At 38.9% G+C, this 26113-nt stretch overlaps 1 protein-coding gene across 3 annotated transcripts in view; it reads left to right on the forward strand.

The window, feature by feature from the left end:
- Positions 1 to 12895, forward strand: part of LOC109915232 (WD repeat-containing and planar cell polarity effector protein fritz homolog) — a 54695-nt gene extending 41800 nt beyond the window's left edge. For 2 of the 3 annotated variants that reach the window (XM_048601505.1, XM_048601503.1), the window contains 4 exons: positions 6983 to 7083; positions 7535 to 7566; positions 9022 to 9158; positions 9249 to 9268. In XM_048601505.1, the coding sequence (XP_048457462.1) occupies positions 6983 to 7083; positions 7535 to 7566; positions 9022 to 9075 (187 nt within the window). In that variant the 3' untranslated portion in view covers positions 9076 to 9158; positions 9249 to 9268. Of the gene's footprint in view, positions 1 to 6982; positions 7084 to 7534; positions 7567 to 9021; positions 9159 to 9248 lie in introns of all 3 variants that reach the window. The other variant, XM_048601504.1, reaches the window with a different exon arrangement.
- The last annotated feature ends 13218 nt before the right edge of the window (positions 12896 to 26113 follow it).

Below are 26113 nucleotides of genomic sequence, written 5' to 3' on the forward strand. Positions count from 1 at the left end.
ATGCTCATCTTTGCTCTTTTGTCCTCCCACTTGATTTGAAAGGTCCTTCTGAAGCAACACTGATGATGTTGTTCTAGGACTTGGAAATGGAATCTATAAAATATCTAAGCTTCAGCACCATGGAGGAGTCTGGGAGGACCACTGCCTGAAACCTTTGGGGTTAGTGTCTGGTCTGATTCTCAAACTTCTTCAAGTACATGATTCACCTTAGGCTCAGTTAGTACCTTGGATTTAGTGGTGTATCTCTACATTCATATCAGTTTTTAGTGATTGGCAGTTTCGAAGATATGGGAAGTGAGGAACATTTTCCAACACTACTTCATGAATCCCAATTGAAGGCATTGTGGTGTGAGTTGGTTCAGGGCTTTCATTTTCCAGCGTTCAGGCTAAGTCTCGTGCTCTCATAGATTTCAGCAAATATAGGAATTTTGTTATAGTTCTTTCTTAAAGTGAGCACCAACAGATGCATCATCCTCAACCTATTGCAGAAGTGGTTGGTGACCTGGTCCTTCAACCAGTTGAGGTGGAAAAAATTTCTTTCATTGCAATAAGTTATTACCACACCTGAGGAGAACCTGTCAGTAGGGAGTTGCATCATTGCTATAAAGAAGATAGAGAACAATGTTGGTGTATTGACACAAGCTATTTGATACACAAATGACACATAGAACAGGCTCAAGGGGCTGAATGGCCTAGTCCTGTTCCTATGATGCCAGTTTTAACTGGGAAGCGATCTGTGATGGAGCCATTGTACAGTATTGTTATTTACGTATTATCTTGTAGGAACAGATGATATTTGTAAACTTAGGCGTCCATATTGCTGTGGCATCTTCCAAAGGATTGTTTGATTCATTTAATCAGAAACTTTTGTGAAAAGAAAACAAAACTATGTACGAAGAAATGTTCAGTAGTCTGTATTTTTCCTGACATTGGTCTGCCAATGTATTCTTCTAAGCTATTCTCTCTGTAGTGTTTGAGATAACAAGCTGTACAGCTGGATGAACACAGCAGCCCAGGTAGCATCAGAGGAGCAGGAAAGCTGACGTTTCAGGTCTGGACCCTTCTTCAGTCTAGTGTCTCCTCTAGCATTTATCTAGTTTCCATGTGAATGCATCCATGCTCTTTGTCTCAATTTAAAGTGAAAGTTATTGGCTATTTTAGCCCGAAGTAATCTCCTGACACACACTGCTCCACTTGTTGGGCCTTCCATCCCTGTGTATCACTGTCAGTTGATGCACTGGCTTCCTATAGTTCCATGGGCTATAATATTGGCCTTATCGTCTATCTTGTAAATAGGGTTGGAGCTATTTGCTCACCATACAAGCTTGATGCTGAAATAGGATGTATCATAGACGTCCTGCAGGATAATGGCTACCCTGATCAGATCACTGCCCACTGTATATCATGCAAACCCATGAATGGGCCAAGGCTGCCAGCAATTTCAGGGTTCTGAAATGTGTTCGGTTTACCTCCAATCATTTTTGAAGGGTAAAGTGTCTCAAAAATGTGAACAACAGGCAAAGCTAGTCATTTCGCTTTGCTACTTTGCAGTCGCAACACAAGTGACGTAATTCTGCGATCAATCAGCCCATGCTGGTAAAATTCAGAACATAGTGACCAACATTAGAGGTGATTCCTTGCTTGGCAAACACTTGCTAACCAATTCTAATTGTGTTAAGGATTCACTTGCCCACCAATAAGTGCCCTCTTCCCATTCTGAATACAAACTTTGTTCCTTTTGAGGGAAGGTATACTTGTGTTGCTATCCTGATGAGTGCAGGATGAAAATCTTCGACAATTGTCCCTATTTCAGCAATACCTAAGACCTGTACAATTAAGTTACAATTTGAATAGAAAAAGTTCAAAAGTCTTCTCAGCATGTAGAGTTGACCTGTTTAAACCCAATATAATCAGTTCGTAAAGAATCCTTTATGACACAAAAATGCTCAGTCAAACAATTCAGGATTCTACATATTCTTAAAGTGACTGATAGCCAATGAACAGTTAAAATACATTCAGAATCAAAAGCTGCTTTGCAGGATGGTTTAATATTAATGCTGTGAATGATAAGTCTCCGATGAACTGGACACATTTCAATTCAGAATGAAGAGTATGTAGTTTAACTGCTGTGCCAATGATGGTGTTTCCTTTCTATACCTGTCAATCAAGATCTTCCTGAGGCTAGTATTCAAAAACATCTGAGTTTTTTTTGCCACTGCCTAAAATGTAAATGATTGCATTTTTTTACAAGGATCACTCACTTGTTCAGAAATAGAGGTTAATTAAAGCCTGGCTTGGACATCATAGTATCAATTCCAGACAGGTAATGGCTTATTTTAGGCATTTCCATAAGAACAATGCCACAAATCCAGATTGAAAGTGCAAAATGCTAGCTACATGCTTTGTCTGACAGCATCTAAAGGAAAGCAAATTCACCTGGGTCTGAAACCAGCACTGCATATTGGTCATGTTGTCAAAGTAGCCCAATTTTAATTGAAATTTATTTTTTTACTCATTTGTGGATGTGGGTGTTGCTGGCTGGGCCAGTATTTATTGCCCGTCCCTGCTTGCCCTTGAAAAGGTGGTGGTGAGCTGCCTTCTTGAACCGCTGCAGTCTACCTGCTGTGGGTTGACCCAAAATGCCATCAATTAGAATTAAGCTGTTGCCACAATGGCTGGTAACTTTGCAATAATGGGTTTACACCCAGGCAGAGTTAAAAATCTATTTAATAGTTCTGTGTTAGCCTTGGTTCACTACGCCTGAGCCAGACAGGTGTAGGTTCAAGTCCTACTCTAGAAACCTGAGCAGAAAACCCTCGGCTGACATTTCACCGCAGTAGTGAGAGAGTACTGCACCTGTAAGATTTACTATTGGATGAATGCTGAAGATTAACATCATCTATACAGTTAATCTGTTCATTTACAAAGTATAATAAAGTATTTAGACTACTGAAATAAGCCCTTCAGCTAAACAGGCCAATAGTGGTGTTTAGTCCTCCTGACTGAATCCTTTAAGCAGTTCCTTCTATTCCTTTCCCCCTTGTGTATTTATCTAGCTTGCCCTTGATTGTTTCTTAGCTGTTCAACTGAATTACGCACTCCGTTTAGTGAGTTCGATACTGTATGTACTGTCTGCATAAAGATGTTTTTTTCTGAATACCCCATCAGATTTATTAGTGACAATCTTATATTTAGGGCCCCTCGTTCTAGTCTTGTCCACTCTTCTTCGGAACCAGAGAATCATATTGGACTGTAAATATCAACTCTGTTTCACTCTCCATAGATACTGCCCTACTGAGCTTCTCCAACACTTTGTTTTTGTTTCAGATCTCTAACATCCACAGTACTTTATCTGTATTTATTCCCTAAGTCTTCTCTTTGCTAGAGAAAAGAGCCCTATCATGTCAATTTTATCCTGACAGTTATGACCATTCAGTTCTAGTATCATTCTATTAATTTTTTTGCATTTTTCCAGTGCTTTCATGTCCAGTTTATATACAAAGACAGGCTGGTCCAGTAACCCACATCTAGACTGCAAATTTAATATAGTATTGCTTCTCTGTCCCTCTGTAAATGCTTTGTGTGTTCTTTTTATGGCTTTATTAATCTATGTTACATTGCTTATTGATTTGTGTATCTACATTATTAAATCTCTCTCTTTTTCTCTACTCCATTTACTCATATAAAGGCATATAAGCCTTCCTTATTCTTTCTGCAAAAGTGTGAACCTCACATTTATCAAGATTGTGTTCCTTTATTTTGTCACATACCTCCTTTGTATTAACTACACAATTCAATTGTGTCATTCACAAATTTTGAAGTTACACTTCTGATTCCAGAATCAAAATCATTGATGTAAATCATGAACAATGGTCTCAGCACCAATCCCTGTGGAGTACCACTTCCCATCATTTCCAGTCTGAGTAATTACCTGTAATCCCTATTCCATTTTCTACCTTACGATCCTTTCGGTTACCGGTTCCCCGATGCTACATTTTCTCATCTTGATCATAAGCCTACAGTATCAAAGACTTTTTGAAAATCCAAATGTACAATGTTTTTTTTCTGCATCACCAACTTCTCAGAGGCAATTAGATATGATCAATAATCGCTGCCCTAACCAAAAATGCCCACATACCAAGAAAAGTTTCTTCTTTAAACTGACATAATAAATCTTTTCATGCAACAGGTGGTTAAGCTTTGAAATCGCTGCTTGAGAGGGTGGAGGCAAATTCAGTTGAAGCATTCAAAAAGAAATTAGACTGTTACCTAATAAGGAAAAATGTGCTGAATTATGGGCAGAAGATGGGGGAATGGACTTGGTGAATTGCTAATTTTGCTGGTGCAGACACAATGGGCCAAATAGCCTCTTTCTGGACTGTAACAATCCAGTGATTCTGCAATCCACAATGGCAATTTGTCCATATGATAGTTTTCAGTCAACAGGAAAAGCACAGTTCAAACAAAACACATCTCTTTTCAGATCAAACCAGCCACATCCCAGGGCATGAGATGAAGATGCTTCCCTTTGGAGGCACTTTGTAGCTAGCTGGGAACTGAACACGTTCCAATCCACGGTCTTAAAGCTGCTGATTTATTTACTGTGACTGAACAAAATCACTTATCAACAAAATGAATCTGATGCATTTAGAACTTTTGTGTAATGACAGCTTTTTCTGATGTATAATGTCCTGAAAGTATCATATCTTCCAAAATTGCAGTTTATTCATTGATTTAAATTGTTTTACAAAAAGTGAAGCTTTCAGAAGGATGGCTGTATAAGTATCAAAACTCTGGCAAATGCAGACATGTCTATCCCCTTCCTACCAAATTCAGTCGATTTGAAAGGACCCATTGACAGAGAGGATGGATAAGCTTAAACTGGTTTAAAACATAAAGTAAGAGGGTTAGAGCAATTTGACTGCCAAAAAAAAGCAGTTTACAACCCTGGGCAGTATTAGTAATAGTGCCTTAGAAAGCTGATCAAGATGCTACAGGAAAGATAATGGGGCTATGAAGAAAACAATCCCTCCTTTTTTTGTCCCAGCCTAATCTGGTTTCAGATGAAGTTTCATTGTCTCTCATGCCCAGCCAATAAAGCTTATGGTGATGGAGCAGCAACTTTTTTGAAAATTTATTTGGCTGAGGGAAAGCTGATGAAGAGCACAATCATTTCACAATCAAGAGAGAAATCACAGCAGCAGTTCCTAAGTTTCAATTTACAGAAAGACTTGAAGATAACAACAAAACACAGCTTTATTGCTACTAGATCTTAGTCATTTGTCAGCAGTCAGCTGTTAAAACAAAGTTTGGTATCAGTCAAACCCAGTCGTTTGTTACAGTCATAAATGTGAAAAGGCATTAACATGTACTACTCAGAGTAAAAAGTGACAGCAAGGTTAAGATTATAGGCAGGAAAATGTAGAATTTTTCAGTCAGGAAGACCTAGATTTAGAAGCTGCTGAGCTGTGTGTGGGATTTCTGTTTATACTGTTGTTTTAAAAATATGAAGTTTCTCTACATATCCATTACAAGACTACTTATATTGCTAAATACAATGCTAGATATGCTTCATTCCATTAATGATCCAACGCAAGAAAAAGTTGGGAAAATTTCTGAAATTCGTCTGGGCATGATTATCAGGCAGTTATGCCTAAAAGTTCCACTAGGCAGCATGTGTTTCATGGCCTTAAAAAGCCTTAGATTGCAGGTGGGAAGCTCACTGCCCCTTTATATTGGAGTAAGCACAAGAAAAGGCAACCAGGGTCCACACCTTCAACTGAATATGCACAGTTAATGAGTCCAGCGCCTGTTTGAGGCCTTCTGCCTCTCTGCTCCTATGATGCTGCTTGGCCTGCTGTGTTCATCCAGCCCTGCACCTTGTTGTCTCGGATTCTCCAGCATCTGCAGTTCCTACTATCTCTGCAGTATAGGGTTGCCTTTTTCAGGAAAATCAGGTCTACGTATGGCCTGAGGCAGTCCTTGAAGGAACAACCTCCACCCTCCCAAATTCCAAACGCTGTTCATGTTTCCAGCCCTCTTCAGGGAGTCACATAAGATCCATTCATTTAGGTATGGAGATTAACTCCTGGAATGCTCCAATTTCTGGACCATATTCATGATCATGTTTATTTTCCATTTCTAAGCTGTATTATATCATCCAATTAGAGTTGTAAAAGTGCGCATGCTAAATAAACAGGAGCATTTAATAATCAGCACTTTTCCTGTTTGAGCTTTAACACATTGATTTCAGCAAATAATCAACCCATGCCAGGGATTTTAAACCTTTGACAATGTTTTGATCAAAAGAAAATTGAATATTAACAACAGGATAATTAATGCTTTCTTGTGTTTTCTAATTTCACAATCTATTTTTATAATCAATGTAAATATTTCATGAATTTACAGACCTCCATGTCAACTTAAAATGTTCACAGTTTATATTTTGGTATTTTCAATTTATAAATCATTCAATCATGTGGACACAAAGCTGTGCAATTTTGTGATACCATACTACCTTTTGAGTTTTCTTCATCTGTACAGTGTTGGTTTAGAAAGGCACACTATCCAACACTGTGAAGTCCATGATACAGAAGCATAAATTATCTCAGATGGAGTGAAGATATTGTCCTTCACTATTTGCATTCCAGTGTCTGTCTGATGCTTTATTAAACTTTTTTAATACACATTCCATTCATTTGTTAGATTGTAATAGATAAAACCTCAAACCATTCCGTTTGACAAAGCTCTTAGCTACTTGAAAGATGAAACCCAAGGCTAAAGTGTAGAGTAACTGGCACCTATTCAATAATCAAAAGGGTAACGGACTTTTCAAACCAGTGCTTAAGATGTAAACAGAAAGCCTTCAGATGAAAAGGAGTGCAGTTTTGAAATGGTGAATTATTCAGACAGCTTTATACTTTAGTTGATGTAAATAAACAAGACTGACTTCAGTGCTGTTTTCTGATTCTGCCCTATTCAGGTCTTCATGCCATAACATGACCAGTGACATGGGAAGTGAACTTGGGTTCAATGCCTATGCTGCAGCCCTGACCGCTGACCCTTTGGCTTGGACCCAGGCAGGTAAGAGACTTTGACTGATATAAAAATGTACAACAAAAAATTTATAAACAAACATGCCCTCACACCTGAAAGCTTTGCGATTAGGTTTTTGAATGAATAAAAAGTGAGAATTTAGAAAAAATGTGTAGAAATGTTCAGAGGGTGATGGTAATATATTTATCAAGTTAGAATTTAAAACATTTTAAATGTACTATAGGCCTTTAATTCTTGTATAGTTTCATTTTAATGCCAAGTAACAAGCATTTTACAATCCAGTGAATTGTGATATTTTAGAATAACCCCTAAGCTTTCAATCTTTGCAATTAAAGCATTTCTTTTAAATATTGGTATTTTCATTTAATTAAAACTACTGCATTTGTTTTTAAATATAATAACCGTTAATTTATGAATGGAATACAATGCTAATATAATGCCATTTTAAGACAATTATAATACCTTGTGTATTTTTAAGGGAATTATTTTGATGGAGAAGGAGAGCCACAGGTAAGATTTTTTTTAAGTTTTGTGTATATACAAGAAAATATTTAAAATAAAAACCTGGCAGCTGAAAGTAAATTTCAGGACCATCAGCACTCAAGTAAGAGAAAACTAGCTCGAGTTCCAGGTAGAAATCTTTTGAGTTTTGTAACTGGCTGTAATTATATTGTTTCAATGTTGGTCATGGGCAACAGTTATATTTAGGGCAAACATTTATCTGTATCCCCTACATTTCAGCAATGCTTTCAGGTTTCTCTGGAATAGATAGTAATTATATACAAGTCCCAGTATAAAACATATTTAAATAGCTTAAAAATTTGCATTATGCAGTCTATCCACTTTTTGCTTAAATATGAGATCACACTAAATTATAGATTCCCTACAGTGGAAACCGGCCATTTGGCCGTCATGCCAACACCGACCCTCCGAATAGCATTCCACCCAGACTCAATGCCCTCCCCTTCCCCATAACCCTGCATTCCACATGGTTAATCCACCTAGCCTGCACATCCCTGGACACTGCAGGGCAAGTTAGCATGGCCAATCGACCTAACCTGCAAATCTTTGGACTGTGGGAGGAAACCAGAGTTCCTGGAGTAAACCCATGCACATGGGGAGAATGTGCAAACTCCATGCAGACAGTCACCTGAGGGTGGAATCAAACCCGGGTCCCTGCCACTGTAAAGCAGCAATACTAACCACTGAACCACCATGCCACCCTAATCTTACTTTCCCTAATTTGTGCACACATCTACACACTGAATAGGCTCAATAGTCTACTCTTTCTCCCATAAAACCGGAAAGTAATCATTTGTTTCATTTGTTTAGATCAGAACTAATAGAGTTAATTGAATGTTTTGTTTCCTGAGTTAAATGTGTTTGCTTTTTTTGCAGATTATTGTCAGATATATGATTCCTAAAACATATTTGTTTGGAAAAATTATGTCTGAAGTTAATTTCCATCTGTCTCTGTTCCATTTACATTTGAAATCTATTTTGGAAGAATGGCAAGATGCAGAAGAACCTGCATTGACATAGTTGAACTGATGGATTGTATCAAAAAATAGTGTTTAAAATCTCTTTCAGACCCAAAATGAGCATGGTACATTTATAGAATGCAATAATTATGTCACTTTCACTTCAATGTGAAGCTCTTTTGGGTGCGCGTTGGAACAATAGTGGCAGTGTCTCTTGATTCATTACTGATCCGAATCCCAAGCATAACAAATCCAATATTGGAAACCCCCACCCATGTCATTTTACACTAGTCTGAGATCCCACTGACTGCAGTGAAATTTCAGGCTCATGTGAAACCATGTTTTAGAAATTATTCTAATGCAAGTAGGAGCCACTCCTAATATTGGCAATTGACCATGCTGCGAATGGAGTTCTTCAAATGTATTCAGCTTCATATGCACCATCTCAGTGCTAAATATAATTCTGTTACTCTGTTCTTCTAAGTGTACACAGCAATCACACAGACACTGGATAAGACTGATCCCTTCAAATATTTGAAGCAACATGACCATTTTTATTAGATTTGGTGCAAATGAACAGTGTGGATTATTTGGAAACTTCTCATATTAACATTTATTAAGGTAGCAATTTATGTAATTTAGTTGCACATTAATATTAATCAGTTATTTTGCCATTTTTACAATTATTTAAAATGTGTTCTTCCTTTGCAGGAACTTGAAAACAACAGCACTCTGAAAGTGATACACTTTGGTCTAGTGTGAAATGCAATTTTGGTTTCTAAATTGCATGGTAGACAAAGTGTAATACCACTTAATTACCATTATGTTTGTCTAAATATTATCATAAAACCCAGGTAATGCAGAAAATGTTGCAACAGTTCAAAAAAAGTGAATAAATCTTTTACTCTTAACCTTCCATTGCTTCTGTTCTACAGTCATATTGATAACAGGTAGGCCTATTTGATACACTTCTTTAGATGATGAATTTTTTAATATATTCTTGTATAAGGTAAAAGTTATTTCATTATGCTGCTACAGTTGAATTACTTACACTTCATTCAGTAAATTCTCTCTATAGCCACAAAAAAGAACCATAAGATTTGGATTCACATAACCAGAAAATTGTAAATGTTCTTGTAGCTCATTGTTTATAATAGGAGCAAAGTTCATAATGGACAGAATTTATTACGTTGTGACTTCAAATGTCAAGGAATTTATACCCTTTCATTATCCATTTATCTTATTTGTCCATAATAATAACATTTTGTACATACAAATTAGGAGCAGGAGTTGGCCATTCAGCCCCTCATGCCTGCTGCACCATTCAATAAGACCATGGCAGATCTGATCGTGACCTCAACTCAACTTTCCTGCTTTGACTCCCTTGTTAATCTAGAATCTGTCTAACTCAGTCTTAAAAATATTCAATGTGATCCAGTCTCCACCACTGTCTGGGGAAGAAAATTCCATAGCCAAACTACCATCAAAGAGAAAACTGTGTCTACTAGTTCTAATCTCTCCCATAAAGGGAAACATCCTTACAGCATCTATCCTGTTAAGTCCTCTCAGGTTCTTATTTATACAAGGTGCTCCAGCTGTGGTTTCACCAATGTCCTATACAACTGTAACAAAATGTCCCTACTTGTATGTTCCATTCTTCTTGTAATGATGACAACATTCCATTTGCCTTCCTGATCACATGCTGCCCTTGCACACCAACTTTTTCTGATTCCTGTACCGGGCACCCAGATCCCTCTGTGCATAAGAGTTCAGCAATCCTTCTCCATTTAAATAATATGCTGCTTTTCTATTCTTCCTGCCTGAATGAACAAGTTCATATTTTCCCAAATTATACAACGTCATCTGTCAAGATTTTACCTACTCGTTTAATCCGCCTATATGTTTTTGCATAGCCCTTCTGTCCCCTTCCCAACCTGTCTATCTTTGTTTTAACTATTTTCTTTATGCAGTGATTCCAAACAAGGTTGTCATTAGAAATACCACTATTCTTTTCTGTTGAATTTAAATTCAGGTTATTTTGAAAAAGATGCCTTTTCTTTAATACAGCAAAATTCTCATTGCATTTTGAGAATAAGCTGTTTGTAGCAATGCCTTGACTTTAAACACAAAATACACGCTTTATCTACAAGAACTGTTTTTGTCCACTTCACTCATGGCTTCTGTCAAAACTGATGATGGCCTGTATGAGGGATTAATCTAGCATCAATCAGTGGTGTATAATCCTTCATGCATAGCATTTTTCTTTGCTTTGTATGTTAAGAGGATTTGAGTTTAAAATGCATAAATTGATGCAAAAAATCTGCATAAGATCAAAATTAGTTCATTTCTCAAAGTTTTTCTGTTCATTTAGTTCCATCTATTCCAAATTTTTAAACACCGGCGTATTTATATATATATTTCAGATATAGTCATAACATAGATGAAGGACTTCAATGAGTATCCTTTCAATGTGACTGCTATTTTTGAAACTCTCAGTTAATATCCCAGTGCCTGTGATATTATCAAACTTGTTTAATGTTATTGTGTGACATGTCAAGTCTTCATATAAAGGTATGGTAGAAATGTCTTGTACGAACCAATGATGGATTTGAATGTACTCTACTATATAACTTGCAAAATATTAAAGTATAACACCCATAATAAATACTGTGTCATAAGAAAACTGTGTAAATGTTGGAAATTAGAAACATAAGACTTTCACAATATGTTAGTGAGCATCTGTACTGAGAAGAGCTGAGATGTAATGTTTTGCATATGTAATTCATCATGGGTTGTGATGGCTGAAAGGTGAACACAGGTATGCACAATTTGCAGAAGTCACCTCTGGACATTGCTCAGGTGTGGGGATGCTGACCGATGCAGAGAGCAATAAGGAACAGAACCCAAAACTAATTTCCCCCTTCCCTCGTTCAGGGATTCTGGGATAATTGTGCTGACCTACTGCCATCCTGCTTAAGATGTCCTAAATCCACGCTGAGCAAGGATCAAACCATTAACTTTTCTGACCTGTACTGCTTAGTGCTGTGTACCAACTGAGCCAGTATTGACATAAATGTGTCAGCTCATATGATTACCTGAAGTATGCTCAAACCTATAATATTCTGCTCAGAAGTTGGGAATGTTATCGATCGGCCACTGTTTACTGCACAGGCATACTGCTGATGTTTAACCTGTTAAAATTACACAGCATGACATCAGAGTGCAGACAAGCCTCAAACTAGAACCACCTTAACTATCAGTATGATGTTATACAGAGGAATCTGGAACCATCGCTACTTTTAACAGTTTACCCCTTCAGGTTGTACTAGGATGGCTGATCACATATTGACACTGACCTTACTCTGAGAGGAGGTTGATGCACTGGCCTGACAGCATTGTGGGCGTCCATTGCCAAGTTTGCCACCTCAGAGCCACCCGCGCCTTAAAGACAGTTCACATGTGTAGCTGAGATGACAAGGTGTAGAGCTGGATGAACACAGCAGGCCAAGCAGCATCAGAGGAGCAGGAAAGCTGACATTTCGGGTCTGGACCCTTCTTCAGAAATCACATGTGTAGCTGTTAGTTTGAGACGAAATGCATTTTGCACTTTAATGTGATGAGTATGGTATTGAGGCATAAAAGAGCATTCTATTTTGGACTATTTGGTTAGCATTGTTTCCAGTTTTGATTTCTAATGTCAGTTACAAAGAATTTTCTGGGACTTTAAAGGGAGAATTAGTACAAAAAGTCTTTACGCACAGCCTTGATGAAAACTGTGACGCGAGAAAATAAAATCTGTCTTAATTTCACTGAAGCTCTGTGTGCCCAGAATATCAAAATACACCTGGATAAAAATATTATCTCTTGTTGTATCAAAACTCATCTCATCCATGATACCCAACTTCCCACTGAACTGTGACAAAGTTGGATAGATTTTGCACAGCAGGATTTGGAATAAGTTTACTTTGATTCTGGCAATCTGTGGCAAGGCAGCTGGTGAGCCCAGATGGTGGTTAGCAGCATGATGTCTGGAGAGCAGGACTGGACTCTAGTGGTGAAACAGCATCACAGAGGAGGGAGAACGAGCACAGTACGGATAAGATCGAGCCTTTGTGGGGAAGCCCAGCGTGGAAGGTCTGCAGGCCCACGGCTAAAGAAGGACTGTAATTCTTTATTTTGTCGACTTTTTATACTAAGAAGAACTGTAATGTCTAACTTTTAACTTATCTCTTCATTTTTGTACTTTGTTCCTAAGATGTTGTACCTAGGTATCTTTGTACTTAGTTGGTACTGGGAATGGCGACATTGTAAACTTTTCACTGTACTCCTGTATCCCTGTACTTGAGTACACATGACAATAAAACCTAATTCTAATTCTGATGGATAGTGGTGGGTGGGGGACCACAGAGTCTGAAGGTGCTAAACAAAAATGATGAGGGTTTAATGCAGATGAAACGGGAGGGAAGTAGGAGTCAGTGTGAAATAGGTAGTCTGTGTAATGAAGATGATGTGGATTCAAAACTCTACACAAGGTGCAACAGGTTGTGAACAGTCTTATTTGGCCCAGAACAGTGACCAAGGGCAGCAATAGTTTGATGGTTCAAACCTACCAAAGCTTCGCTTGAGGAAATTAATGTCAATCAAGGTGGGATACTTTGGCCATTGACAAAATCATCAAAGATAAGATCAGTCACAGAAAACCAGCAGATGTGCTTTGTAGCTATAGTTCAAAAATCTTCGAGGAAGAGAATATGGTCCTGTCAAAACAGAGGTACCAAAATTGAGAAATCAGACAAAAAGGTGACAGTTACACCTATGAAATCATAAGAATTGATTTGGATTTCTAGATTCTGCAGCTTTTCTCCACCTGGGTAAATAGTTGGGGACACAGCCAGTTCTCAGTGCAAGTTATAATCAGTGTCAGAAGCAAATTCCCCAGATGCCAATGGAATCAATTATGAATACAGTTTTTTATGCATGTAGTGGTCAAATAATGTCAAAACCTTGCGCTGAGGAGAAAGTAACTCAGCACTTATATTAAAGTGAAAGCTTACCATGTAGTACTTACAAACCCTTGATGACAGTGAAGTAGAGAACTGAGGAAAATAATGTGTTGTTTCATTGTTGTCTTCATTCAGTTCAAGGAATGTGGTTGTCAAGTGATTGTTGGCCACAGTCAGGGAAATAGAAACCTGAACTACAGAACTCACTGAATATAGTGATTTGTCACAAACTCTTGGTCATTTGCCTGAGGAATATGGTGTCAGATGGTTGGCCACTTGTAGTCAAATCTTGTCCTGAAAAGTAAACTTCAAGCAGAATTAAATTTAAAGAATCATTCAGCATGGATACAAGAATTAATGAGCCCTTTAAGTAGGTTGACTTTTCAAACCAAGCTGATGAATACTCATGGATAGTAGGAACTGCAGATGCTGGAAAATCTGAGATAACAAGGTGTAGAGCTGGATGAACACAGCAGGCCGAGCAGGAAGGCTGATGTTTCGGACCATTTCAACTCCCCCTCCCATTCCTCAGACGACATGTCCATCCTGGCCTTCCTGCAGTGCCACGACGATGCTACCTGAAGGTTGCAGGAACAGCACCTCATATTCTGCTTGGGAACCCTGCAGCCCAATGGTATCAATGTGGATTTCACAAGCTTCAAAATCTCCCCTCCCCCTAGTGCATCCCAAAACCAGCCCAGCTCGTCCCTGCCTCCCTAACCTGTTCTTCCTCCCACCTATCCCCTCCTCCCACCTCAAGCCGCACCCCCATTTCCTACCTACTAACCTCATCCCGCCCCCTTGACCTGTCCGTCCTCCCTGGACTGACCTATCCCCTTCCTAACTCCCTACCTACACTCACCTTTACTGGCTCCATCCCCGCCTCTTCGACCTGTCTGTTTCCTCTCCACCTATCCTCTCCTCTATCCCTCTTCTATCCGCCTCCCACTCTCTCCCTATTTATTTCAGAAACCCCTTCCCCTCCCCCAATTCTGATGAATACTCATGCTTCTTGATCCAAGTAATCTGAATAAAGCAGTAGCAAAGACAGCAACACAAAACAAAAATGATTCATGCACTGCAATCCTAAAACAAAAAAAAGGAAATGTTGGAAGTATTCAACAGGTCAAGCATTTCCTGCAATGAGAAAGGAATGTAGTTAGGCTTTATTGGACGACCTTTCATCAGTAGGTCTGGCAGCATCTGTGGAAGAGAGAGAGAGAAACGAAGTTAACATTTCAAATCTGATATGGCTCTTCTTTCAGAATTGGTCTGTTTTTTAGAAGTGGACTTGAAATGTTAACTCTGTTTCTCACTCCACAGCATCTGCCAGACCTGCTGAGCTTCTCCAGCACTTCCTGTTTGTATTTCAGATATACAGTACCCGCAGTATTTTGCTTTTACATCTTTTTCTAGAGGCACTCTGAGTGTCAGAAATTTGGCATTCAGAAGCAACAAGGGGAAAGCAAAGGTAAACGCAAAGCCCATAATTGATTCATTTATTGAGTGATAAAGGTGAATGATATATTATCTCATCATTTGGGAAGGTGGAATTTAAAGCAGAGGTAAAATCGATGTGTTGTTTCAATTCTGTGAAGCAATATTCCCTCTAATTACTCGATCGGTATGGCAACACATAGACTGGGTCCTCAGAGATCTGTGCACTGGCAGGTAAACTTACAGGGAATGTAACTGTGAACATAATTTGTTTTAAAGTAGAAAAGGTCAGAAAATTATCTGGAATAGTGAATGAAATAAATTGCTTCCAAGAAGGTAGTTGAGTTGAGTATCTGGTAGAATACCTGTTAACTGCTGAACTGTTTGTGAAGATGAACATTTATGACACAGAAAACAGATCAGGGGCTACTAGTTGATCTTCAACTCAGAATCAGGTTTCATTTCAGGAGAATAGTTTCACTTTGGTGCCATAGTTTTACAAGTCTCCAAGCTATGAGAGTTTGTGTTGAACTTTTTGTTTGATCATTAATGGGAGGTGTGCTTTCTGGGGTGAAGGGACATCCATAGTGCTGTTGAGGAAGGGAGTTCCAGGATTATAGCCCAATGACACTGAAGGAACAGCAATATATTTCCAAGTCAGGATGGGAAGTGGCATGGAGGGGATCTTTTAGGTAGTGGTACTCCATGAATTTATTGCCCTTGTCCTTGTAGTATTGGGGGAACCTTGGTCAGTTACTGCAGTGCATCTGTACATCAGTGGTGAAGGGAGTCAAGGTTGAAGGTGATGGATGGGGTTTCAGGCAAGCATGGGCTGATTTTTCTGGGTAGACGTCAAGCTTCTTGAATGTTTGTTGAAGCTGTACCCATTCATGCAAATGGAAGATATTCCATCATAATCCTGACTTGTGCTTTGTAGATGATGGGCAAGGTTTGGGGAGTCAGGAGGTGAGTTACTCGCTGCAGTATTCCTAGCCTCTGAACTGTATTTGTGGTCACAGTATTTGTATGGCTAGCCTAGTTCATTTTCTGGTCAATGGTAAGACCCCCAGGTTGTTGATAATAAGGAATTTAGTGATATGAGTGCCATTGAACATTAAGTGGAGATTCTCCTCTTTTTATTTGTTCATGGGATATAGGTTTTGCTGCTTGGCCAGAATTTATTGCCTATCCCTAGATGCCCAGAGACTAATCAGAGTCAACCACAGTACTGTAGGTTAGGAGTCAGTATGGAACCAGGCCGGGTAAGGAAGATAGATTTCCTTCCCTAAAGGATGTTAATGAATCAGATGCGTTTTTACAAAAATCAACAATAGCTTTATGGTCACTGTTAGAAGTTTTTTTTAAATTATTGAATTCAAATTTCACCATTAGCCATGTTGGGATTTGAACCCCTGTGCTTAGAACATTAGCCTGGTTTCTGGCTTATTAAGCTGTTACTACTATACATTACTACTATACCTCCACCTCCTTATTCTTGTTGAAGATGGTTATTTGTAATGGCACTTATTGCTTGCTATTTTCCAGCCCAAGCCTGGATGTTGTCCAAATCTTGTTGGATATGTAAGTGACTGGTTCAGTGTCTGAGGAATCACAAATTGTGCTGAACGTTGTACAATCATCAGCAAACATCCCACTTCTGACTTTATGATGGATGAATTGTCATTGATGAAGCAGCCAAAGACTGCCTAGGAGCCTATCCTGAGGAACTCCTGCAGAGATGTCCTGGAACTCAGGTGACTGATCTCCAATAATCCACAATCGTCTTCCTTTGCACAAGATGTGATTCCAACCAGCAGATTCCCCCGATTCCCATTGAAAGCAGTTTTGCTACAATTTACTTGATGCCACACCCAATCAAATGCTGCCATGATATCAAGGGCAGACACTCCCACCTCACCTCACCTCAGGAATTTAGCTCATTTTTCAATGTTTGAACCAAAATTGTAATGAGTTCAGGGGTTGAATGTCTCTGGCAGAACTTGAACTGGGCATTAGTGAACAAGGGCTATTCCTTTTCAAGTGTTGCTTGATAGCACTGTTAACGATGCAACAAACATCCTTTGAGTCATGGAATGGGAAACCTGGTAATCTACAAACAAATTTCTTCAGCCCCCCCCCCCAGTCTTTGAATGGTAAACTTTTCAGTTACTGCAACAAGAGTGGTCCTTACTAACCAGGTTCAGGAGAAACCAGGGCCTTGTGCAGCCAACCTCCACATTGAGGTTTCCATGTAAACCCCATATATATGCGTGGAGAGACCCAAACAATGCTACACACATATATATTTAAAAGAAATAACAGTGATCACCCAGTAAGAATTTAAAGATTCATGTAATCATTTGGTCCTACAGAACATGAGCGTTGCCAAAACGATTACACAATTTGTGTCTTTCTTGTGCATTTCTCCTGATGCATGAAAGATCAATGTCAAAGGAAAACAACAATTGTATGAGAGCCTAGTGCTGATTGGTTGGCGAGAGGACCGTGATTGGTAAAGGTATTGCCTTGATCAATGCACCAGTTAGATGATGATTGACAGTTAACCGCCAAGCTTTGTTTAAATTTTACACCAGGCAAGTTGGCTCAAATTGGTCAAGGCATTGACCTGATAAACAGCTATCACCCGTTTTATTGAGGTGAAACGGATTTAGTGTGTTCATGTTCTATGTATCTGTTTGTTCTGTATGCAAAGAACCTTTTGTATTACTATATGTCCAAATATACCACACTGTGAGCTTGTCTGACAATGCTAAATTATTGTCAGCATAATTCTTTACACACCTCAGGATGATCCAACAAATGTTGTCATGTTTGCTCTGTGATTAAACTGGCAACCAAATTGGGATTGACAGTTGGGGTCACTGTGTGGCATACAGGGGTGTATTGAGATGTACCAGTGCACAGGGCCTTGAATTTTGTAGACAGGAAGAACATGTACATTCACTGGGATAGTAGGAACTGCCGATGCTGGAGAATCTGAGATAACAAGGTGTAGAGCTGGATGAACACAAAAGGCCAAGCAGCTTCAGAGGTGCAGGAAAGCTGACGTTTCGGATCTAGACCCTTCTTCAGAAAATCTAGACCCGACACGTCAGCTTTCCTGCTCCTCTGAAGCGGCTTGGCCTGCTGTACATGCACTGCACCTGTTTCAATGTAACAAAATAGGTGGCAGCCATTTTTTTTGTTTCATTTCTCAGGGTTGTGGTTTAAAATTTAAACAAAGCTTAGCAGTTAACAGTCAACAGTCAATCATCATCTAATTGGTGCATTCTCTATGGTGAAGCCTCTACCTATCAGAACCTACTTTCAACCAAACAATCAGCACTCTCCTCATACAGTATACATTTTTGATTTTCATCCTTGAATTGCACCTCTTGGGATGTGTCCTGAAGAGTGCAAGATGAAAAACCCTTAACATGAAGTCTAAACCCCTATGAAGTCTGATGGTCTCAGGTCAAACAAGGAACAGAAAATCTGTTTATTACGACCGACTAAACCTCCACCCTCAGCTGCTGCTGAGTCAATACTCCTCCATGTTAACCAGAGGAAATGGTTGATGCATGTGCAGTTATAACATTTAAAAGACATTTGAACAGGTACATGAATGGGAAAGTTTTAGAGGGATATGGGCTAAATGAAGACAAATTGGGACTTGTTTAGTTTGGGAAACCTGATTGGCATAGACAGGTTGGACTGAAGGGTCTGTTTCCATGCTGTATGACTCTATGACTATGTTGAGCAGCAGTTGGGAGAAAGAGCTGAGCGTGGCAAGAGAACAAAAATGATGCAAAGTAGCAGTCTTTCCTTCATCATGGGAGAAAATATCAGTATTTCTTCATTTTAAATAATTTAATTGATATTTAAACAGGAACAATTTATAAAATAGGAGGTTAATTTAGAAACATTTCAAAAGTTTGGAACCAACAGAAGTTAAGGAAAATTTCTGACAAAATTAGCAAATTAAAAAATAACTTCAAAAACGAAATGCTTGAGAATAAAGCTTTATTCATAATTCATTATCCTGTAATGAAAATTACAATACTTAGAAAACTTGAGATTCAACATTTAATACAATTGATGTGATCAAAGAACTTAAAACACTGAACTGTGAAAGCAGTTACATTGACAAAAATAAAATTCCTGTAAACGGCTTTCAACTAAATAACAAGGGAAAAAAAGTCAAAAAGTCAAAAAGTACTGTTGAAACAATAATAATGCTAATTTGCAAGATTAACACCTTACAACAATCATCTTTGGAAGAAAACCCAAATTCATTCATTATAACATCTTCCAATATGGCATCTTGAGAAAGTAGAATTCACCATTGCCCCAAAGGAACAGAGGCTGTCTGTACATCAGAAACCAACAGTTCAGTGGAATGTTTCACTGAAAATTCTACAGGATGTTGAAGTATCCCAACCAGCTTTCAAATATTATTGAGCAACATATGAGAGGAAAACTTCATAAGTTCATAACTTCATAAGAACATTCACTGGACCCAAGAGAAAGCAAATACACCACTTGAGAGTATGTTGGTGCCCAACACCTCGTTGTGACTGAGAAATTAGACGAAACTGCTGGTTTCACAGGTTTAGAGGAATTATTCAATTGGGAGGGTGGTCTCTGGGTGGGACGGGGAATGGGAGGGCGGTCTCTGGGTCGGACAAACAGTGGTAAATTAAAACCCTTTAACCTGTTTCTACTTGTCTGACATCACAGGAAGACAGAGGGGATTTTGGGAATTTCTGCCATGTCTCACATTTGGCCAAATGGTTTAATTCAGGAGATGTTACAACTGAAGAGAGTGCAGTTAGGAAATACTCTTTTTAAACCAATGAGTGGGACAGGGAGAGTTTGATTGAAGGGAAGTTTAAAAAGAAACAAGTGAGCAGATGTGCAAGGTCATGAACAGGCGAATGACAAACTGTCACAGTCACAGGAGAAAAATACAAGCAGAAGAGGGCAACAGAAATTAGACCCAGAATAAATAACAGTCAAAGTCAAAACAATAGTCAATTAGTGAAAAGTCAAAACTTAAGGCTCTTTATTTTGTTACAAATGCTGCATGAATTCAGATAGAGGAGCTGGCTGCACAAATAAAACTAAATGAAATTGATGACTTGATAGCTACTATGGAGATATAGTTACAGGGTGACCAGGACTGGAAACTCAATATTCAAGGGCATTTGATGTCCAGAAAAATAGACAAAAGGAGAGGTAGCTAGAGGAGCACTGTTAATTAAGAAAGGTGTCAATGCAGTGATGAATAGTGATACAGGTGCAGTAGATCATGATTTGGATCAGCCTGTGTGGAAATAAGAGAGTGATGTCATGGGTGAGAGTTGCCTATAAGCCTCACGATCGAACAAAGTATATATCAGGAAATAATGGTGGTGCATAAGAAAGGCACTACAATTGTCATATGTGATTTTAACCAGAATTGCACATTGATCAAAACAAAAAATCTAGGCAAAGTAAACATGGAAGACAAATTTTTTAGCAGGTATCCACCCTCCCATTCCCCCTCTCACCCAGAGACCACCCTCCCAATTGAATAATTCCTCTAAACCTGTGAAATCAGCAGTTTCATCTAATTTCTCAGTCACAAAGAGGTGTTGGGCACTGACATAATCTCAAGTGGTGTATTTGCTTTCCGTTGGTTTCAGTAAATTTTCTTTGAAATCTATGAGGATTTTCTCTCATATGTTGCTCAATAATATTTGAAAGCTGGTTGGGATACTCAAACATCTTATAGAGTTTTGAGTGAAACATTCTACTGAGCTGTTGGTTTCTGATGTACAGTCACTAGAGCAGTATGTTGCAGACCCCAACTGGGAGGCAATTTTAGATCTACTAATGTATGATGAAGTAGCATTAATAAGGGATCTCATTGTTATGGATCCTGTAGGGGGTAACACTCACAACAGATTAGAATTTCAAACTGAGTTTGAGAGAGAGGAACTTGGGTCTCAGATAACTGTCCTCAACATAAATAAAGGTCAATTGGAGAGGTTTGAAGAAAGAATTGTCTAAGGCAAACTTGGAAAACAGAACACAGAGAAGGATGCTGGAAGAGCAATGGCAAACATTTCAGCAGATATTTCATAAAATTTATTCCAGTCAAAAAGAAGAACTTGATGAGCAGGATGAACCATCAATTTTTAAACAAAGGTGACCATTGGAGTATCTAATCAAAACTCTGGCTAAAACAAACGCTAGGCCAGAGAATTGGGATTTTCTTTTGGAGCCAATGACAAATGACAAAAGAGTTAATAAAAAGGAAGAAATTTGATTCAGAAAGTAAGTTGGCAAGAACTATAAAAACAAACAACAGGAGCTTCTATGGCTATATAAAAAGTGGGTACCTAAAGTAAGTATGGGAACCTTGGAGTTTGTGACTGAGGAATTAAAAACAGGGAATGGGGAAATAGTGGATAATTTAAACCAATATTTTGCACTTGTTTTCATGGTGGAGGATATTATAAACATTGCAATGATAACAGATAAGCAAAGTGCTAATGGGAGGAAAGATCTTGCAACAGTCTCTGTCACAAGTACATCAAACTCCATTTTAACTGGCACATTATTAACCAGCTAAACTGACAAAAATATATGCCTGAAATACTGGAAGTTTATTGTATTACCGCAATCTCTGCAATGTCCAAGTACTCACGTGAGGGTGTGAGCGAGAAGGCTCTCTGCCGGTTAGTTTTAGTCAAGGCAAAATTGCATTATTATTAAAGTGATTTATGCTGTAAATAAAGTATACCAGTGATTATGTATACCCCCGCATTACATTTCTATTACTTAGTGTGTGTGTTTTTACATTGATTATGTGAACCTCTTGATCAACCAGAATATCTGATCAACCAGCATACTCCTGGTCCCGGTTAATAAAAGGTTTGTTGATTTTGACAAACTAATGGGACTGAAGGCAGACATGTCGCCAGGACCAGATGGCCTGTATCCAGGGATTTTAAGGGATGTTGCTGCTGACATATTGAAGGCATTGGTCAAAATATTCCAGAATTCATTGCATTCTGGGAGGGTTCCAATGGATTAGAAAACCACTAATATGATGCCCTTGTTCAAGAAAGGAGGGAGACAGAAAGTAGGCAACTCCAGGCCTGTTAGCCTAACCTCTTTTTTTTTTTGAAAAATGATAGAATCCATTAATAAGGGAGCAATAGCAGGATATTTTAAAAAGCTGAATACAATCAGAGTCAATGCAGTTTTGTGAAAATCATGTTTGTCAAAATTGCTCAGGTTTTTGAGGATATAACAAGCAGAGTTGATAAAGGGGAACCCAGTCAACGTAGTGCATTTGGATTTCCAGAAAGTTTTTGATAAGGTGCCACATAAAAGGTTATTTCACAAAGACATAGGAGCATATGTAGACCATTCAGCCCATAGGTCTGTTCCACCATTCAATGAGGCCATGGATAATCTGATAAACCACAACTCAACCCCATATCATTTGATTTCCCCTATACCAGCTTTGAATATACTTAATGACCTAGCCTGCACAGTTCTCTCTGCAGTAACTAATTCCACTGATTCACTGCCCTCAGAGAAGAAATTCCTCCTATGTGTCACCTTATTCTGAGATTATGCTGTCCAATATTAGACTCCCATGAGATGATGGTAACCTTAGCTGGTGTTGGAATGGAACCCATGGTATTGACATCACTTTGCATCACAAACCAGCCAACTAAGCTAACTGACCCCACAAGTATAAAAATGTTAGATGACATTTGCACTCCCACATGGCAGATTTGTAATAGAAGTTTAAGTATATTTAGATAAACACCATTGGATTCGGGGTATACTGGCTACCCCCGGCCTTATCACAGGCTATTTTTTCCCCCCCCAAGTATTTGCTGAATATTTAGATTCAGCGCTGTACAGCATGGAAACAGGCCCTTTGGTTCAACTCATCCATGCCAACCAGATATCCCAAATTAATCACATTTGCCAGCATTTGGGCCAACTCCCTCCAAACCCTTCCCATTCATGTACTTTTACAGATGCCTTTTAAATATTGTAATTGTACCAGCCTCCACCACTTCCTCTGGCAGCTCATTCCATACAAACACCACTTTCTACATGAAAAAGTTGCCTGGATATCCCCTTTAAATTTTTCCCTCTTACCTTAAACCAATGCCCTCTGGTTTTAGATTCCATAACCCCGGAAAAATACTTTGGCTATTTACCCTATCTATGCCTCATGATTTTATAAACTGTTGAGGTCAACCCTGAGCCTCTGATGCTCCAGGGATAATAACCCCAGCCTATTCAGCCTCTCCCTTTGGCTCTAACCTCCTAGTAAATCTTTTCTGACCCCTTTCAAGTTTCACAACATCCTTCCTATTAGCAGGGAGACCAGAATTGAATGCAGTATTCCAGAAGTGGCCTAACTAATGTCCTGTACAGCCGCAACATGACGTCTCAACTCCTGTACTCAGTGCACTGACCAATAAAGGCAAGTGTAGCAAATGCTGCCTTCACTATCCAGTCTACCTGGGACTCCACCTTCAAGGAACTATGAACCTGCACCCCAAGGTTCATTTGTTCAGCAACATTCCCCAGGACCCTACATTAAGTTTATAAGTCCTAGCTTGAGTTGCCTCTCCAAAATGCAACACCTCACATTTATCTAAATTAAACTCCATCTGATCAAGATCCCATTGTACTCAACTTTCTTCACTAGCCACTACACCACCAAGTTTGGTGTCATTTGCATACTTATTAACCATCCATCCTATATTCACATCCAAACCATTTATATAAATGACAAAATGCATTGGACCCAGCACCAATCCTTGTGGCACACCACAGGTCACAAGCCTCCAGTCCAAAGACCAATCCTCCACCACCACTGTCTCCTACCTTCAATCCTATTTTGTATCCAAATGGTTAGCTTTTCCTGGATTCGTGATCTAACCTTGCTAACCAATCTACCACCTTGCTGAAGTCCATAGAGACAACGTCCACCACTACCTTCATCAATCCTCCTTTGTCACTTCAAAAAAAACTCATTAATGACACAATTTCCCACCCACAAAGCCATTTGTTTAAGTATTCATGAGAAGATTTATAACTCTCCTACTTCCTCTGATGACTCATTGAGAGATAAAATCACAGGGACTGGCTTTATCCTAGGGCATTAACCAAGAAGGGTCTAGGCCCAAAACATCAGCCTTCCTGCTCCTCTGATCCTGCTGTGTTCATCCAGCTGTACACCTTGTTATCTCAGATTCTCCAGCATCTGCAGTTCCTACTATCTCTCTAACCAAGTCACCTTCCCTATGAGATTGAGTAACAAGTAGTCACAGGCAGTGTTACTGAGTCGTCACCAGTATTTCCTTGATAAACGCAATGTTTTTCCCAGCTGACAATGAGGATAGAGCAGGGCAAAGAGATACTGCAGCTAACGAGGGGGAAAGGGACCCAGCAAGGGAGTCCCAGGACCACAGAAGCACCCCTGATGTGAGCTCAGCTGATCAAATCAAACTATTGGTGTTGATTTGGATGACAACCTGCCAATGGGCACAGGACAAATGCAGATGCTTATGGTGACTAATTGTCTCACAGAGCCGAGACAAACCAGTTTCATAGATAGTCGGTGAAGGGAGGAGACAGTGTCCACTGTGCTCATAATGAGAGAGATAAAATAAGCAGAATAAACATCAACTGTTAGAGTGTGGGAGGCCACTAATTGGCCCATTGTCTCTGCACTGTGAATCAAAACTTCAAGAAAAAAAAATGGGGAGAGAGAAAATTATGGCCAGAGGGAGAACATTGACAGTTTGAGATTAGGAAGGATAGGAGAATGAGACCAGGAATATGTTCCAAAGTATTCAACGCAAAAAGCAGCACAAACATTTTAGTTGCAGTTCCCAACTGATTATTGTATTAGATATCAAATGGATATGCCAAATACAAACTTGTCTTTTTATTGAACAGTGTTAATTTCATTTGGGAGGTGAACTACATTAAACAATTTAAATGCAAGATATTAAATGACATTTTTCAAGCTTAATGTTTTCACAACTTTTCTATAAACCATTAAAACTAAGTCAATTAAAAACTATTAGCAGCCACTCACAGTAATGTGTTCTGTCCCCTTTGGGGGTACGATGGCAAATTAATACAAAAAAAGTGTATAAACTTTAAATAACTTTTGCTGAAGCTTTGAGCATGCAGAAGGGAAAACACAATTAGAATCCAGACAAATTACAGCAATGTTTTTTGGTGGTGTCACATTTCAGCATCTGAATAAGGTATTTATTACTTTGAATCATTGCCAGGCTAATTTATATTTTGAAAAATTAAAATTAATTATTTACATGATATAGTTCTGCACTAGTGTGAAATACATTTTTTGCAAAATACATAGATTGTGCTAAATACAAAGTATAACTGAGGTAAGACGCAACTTTGATGGCAAATTCATTTCTCATTTTGTGGCTTGCAGCCAGTGAAGGAAAAACATATGCATTGACAATTTGGAGAGAAAAAAGTTCTACACTCAACACAAAAGGAATGCTCCTCGATGAGATCAACTTACCCAGTGTTTGTTTATAGCTACAACACCTAGTGGAAGCATGCAAAGGAAGACCAATGGGAACTGTTTACACTCCCATAATGTGGACCTATTCTCCAAGCTGATAAAAACAGAACACTTGTATTACAAAATTGGGTAATACAATGAAGCAGCAAATTCTTGTACTTAGTGAAAAAGTAAAAAAAAAAGGAGCCCTATGTCTAACGCTTAGGAAATCGAAGATAGACAGAGGCCTTGAAGAATACAAAGATAGCAGGAAGGCTCAAAAGGGGCCATGAAAAGTCCTTGGCAAACAGGATTAAGGAAAATCCCAAGGTGTTAGGAGCAAGAGGGGAGTCAAGCAAAGCGCAGACCAACTCATTAACAAAGGAGAGAGAGAGAGAGCACACGCACGCGTGTGCATATATGTGGGTAAGATCCTTAATGAATACTTTGCATGGGTATTCACAAAGGAGAAGGACATGGGGGTGGTGAGTCTCAGGAAGTGTATATAGTCAATATAAAAAAAGGCAGTGTTAGTTTTTTTTTAAAAAAAGAAAAAGGAGCAA

The sequence above is a fragment of the Rhincodon typus genome, chromosome 9 (assembly GCF_021869965.1).
Source record: "Rhincodon typus isolate 14 chromosome 9, sRhiTyp1.1, whole genome shotgun sequence".
In the NCBI taxonomy this organism is placed as follows: Eukaryota; Metazoa; Chordata; class Chondrichthyes; order Orectolobiformes; family Rhincodontidae; genus Rhincodon; species Rhincodon typus.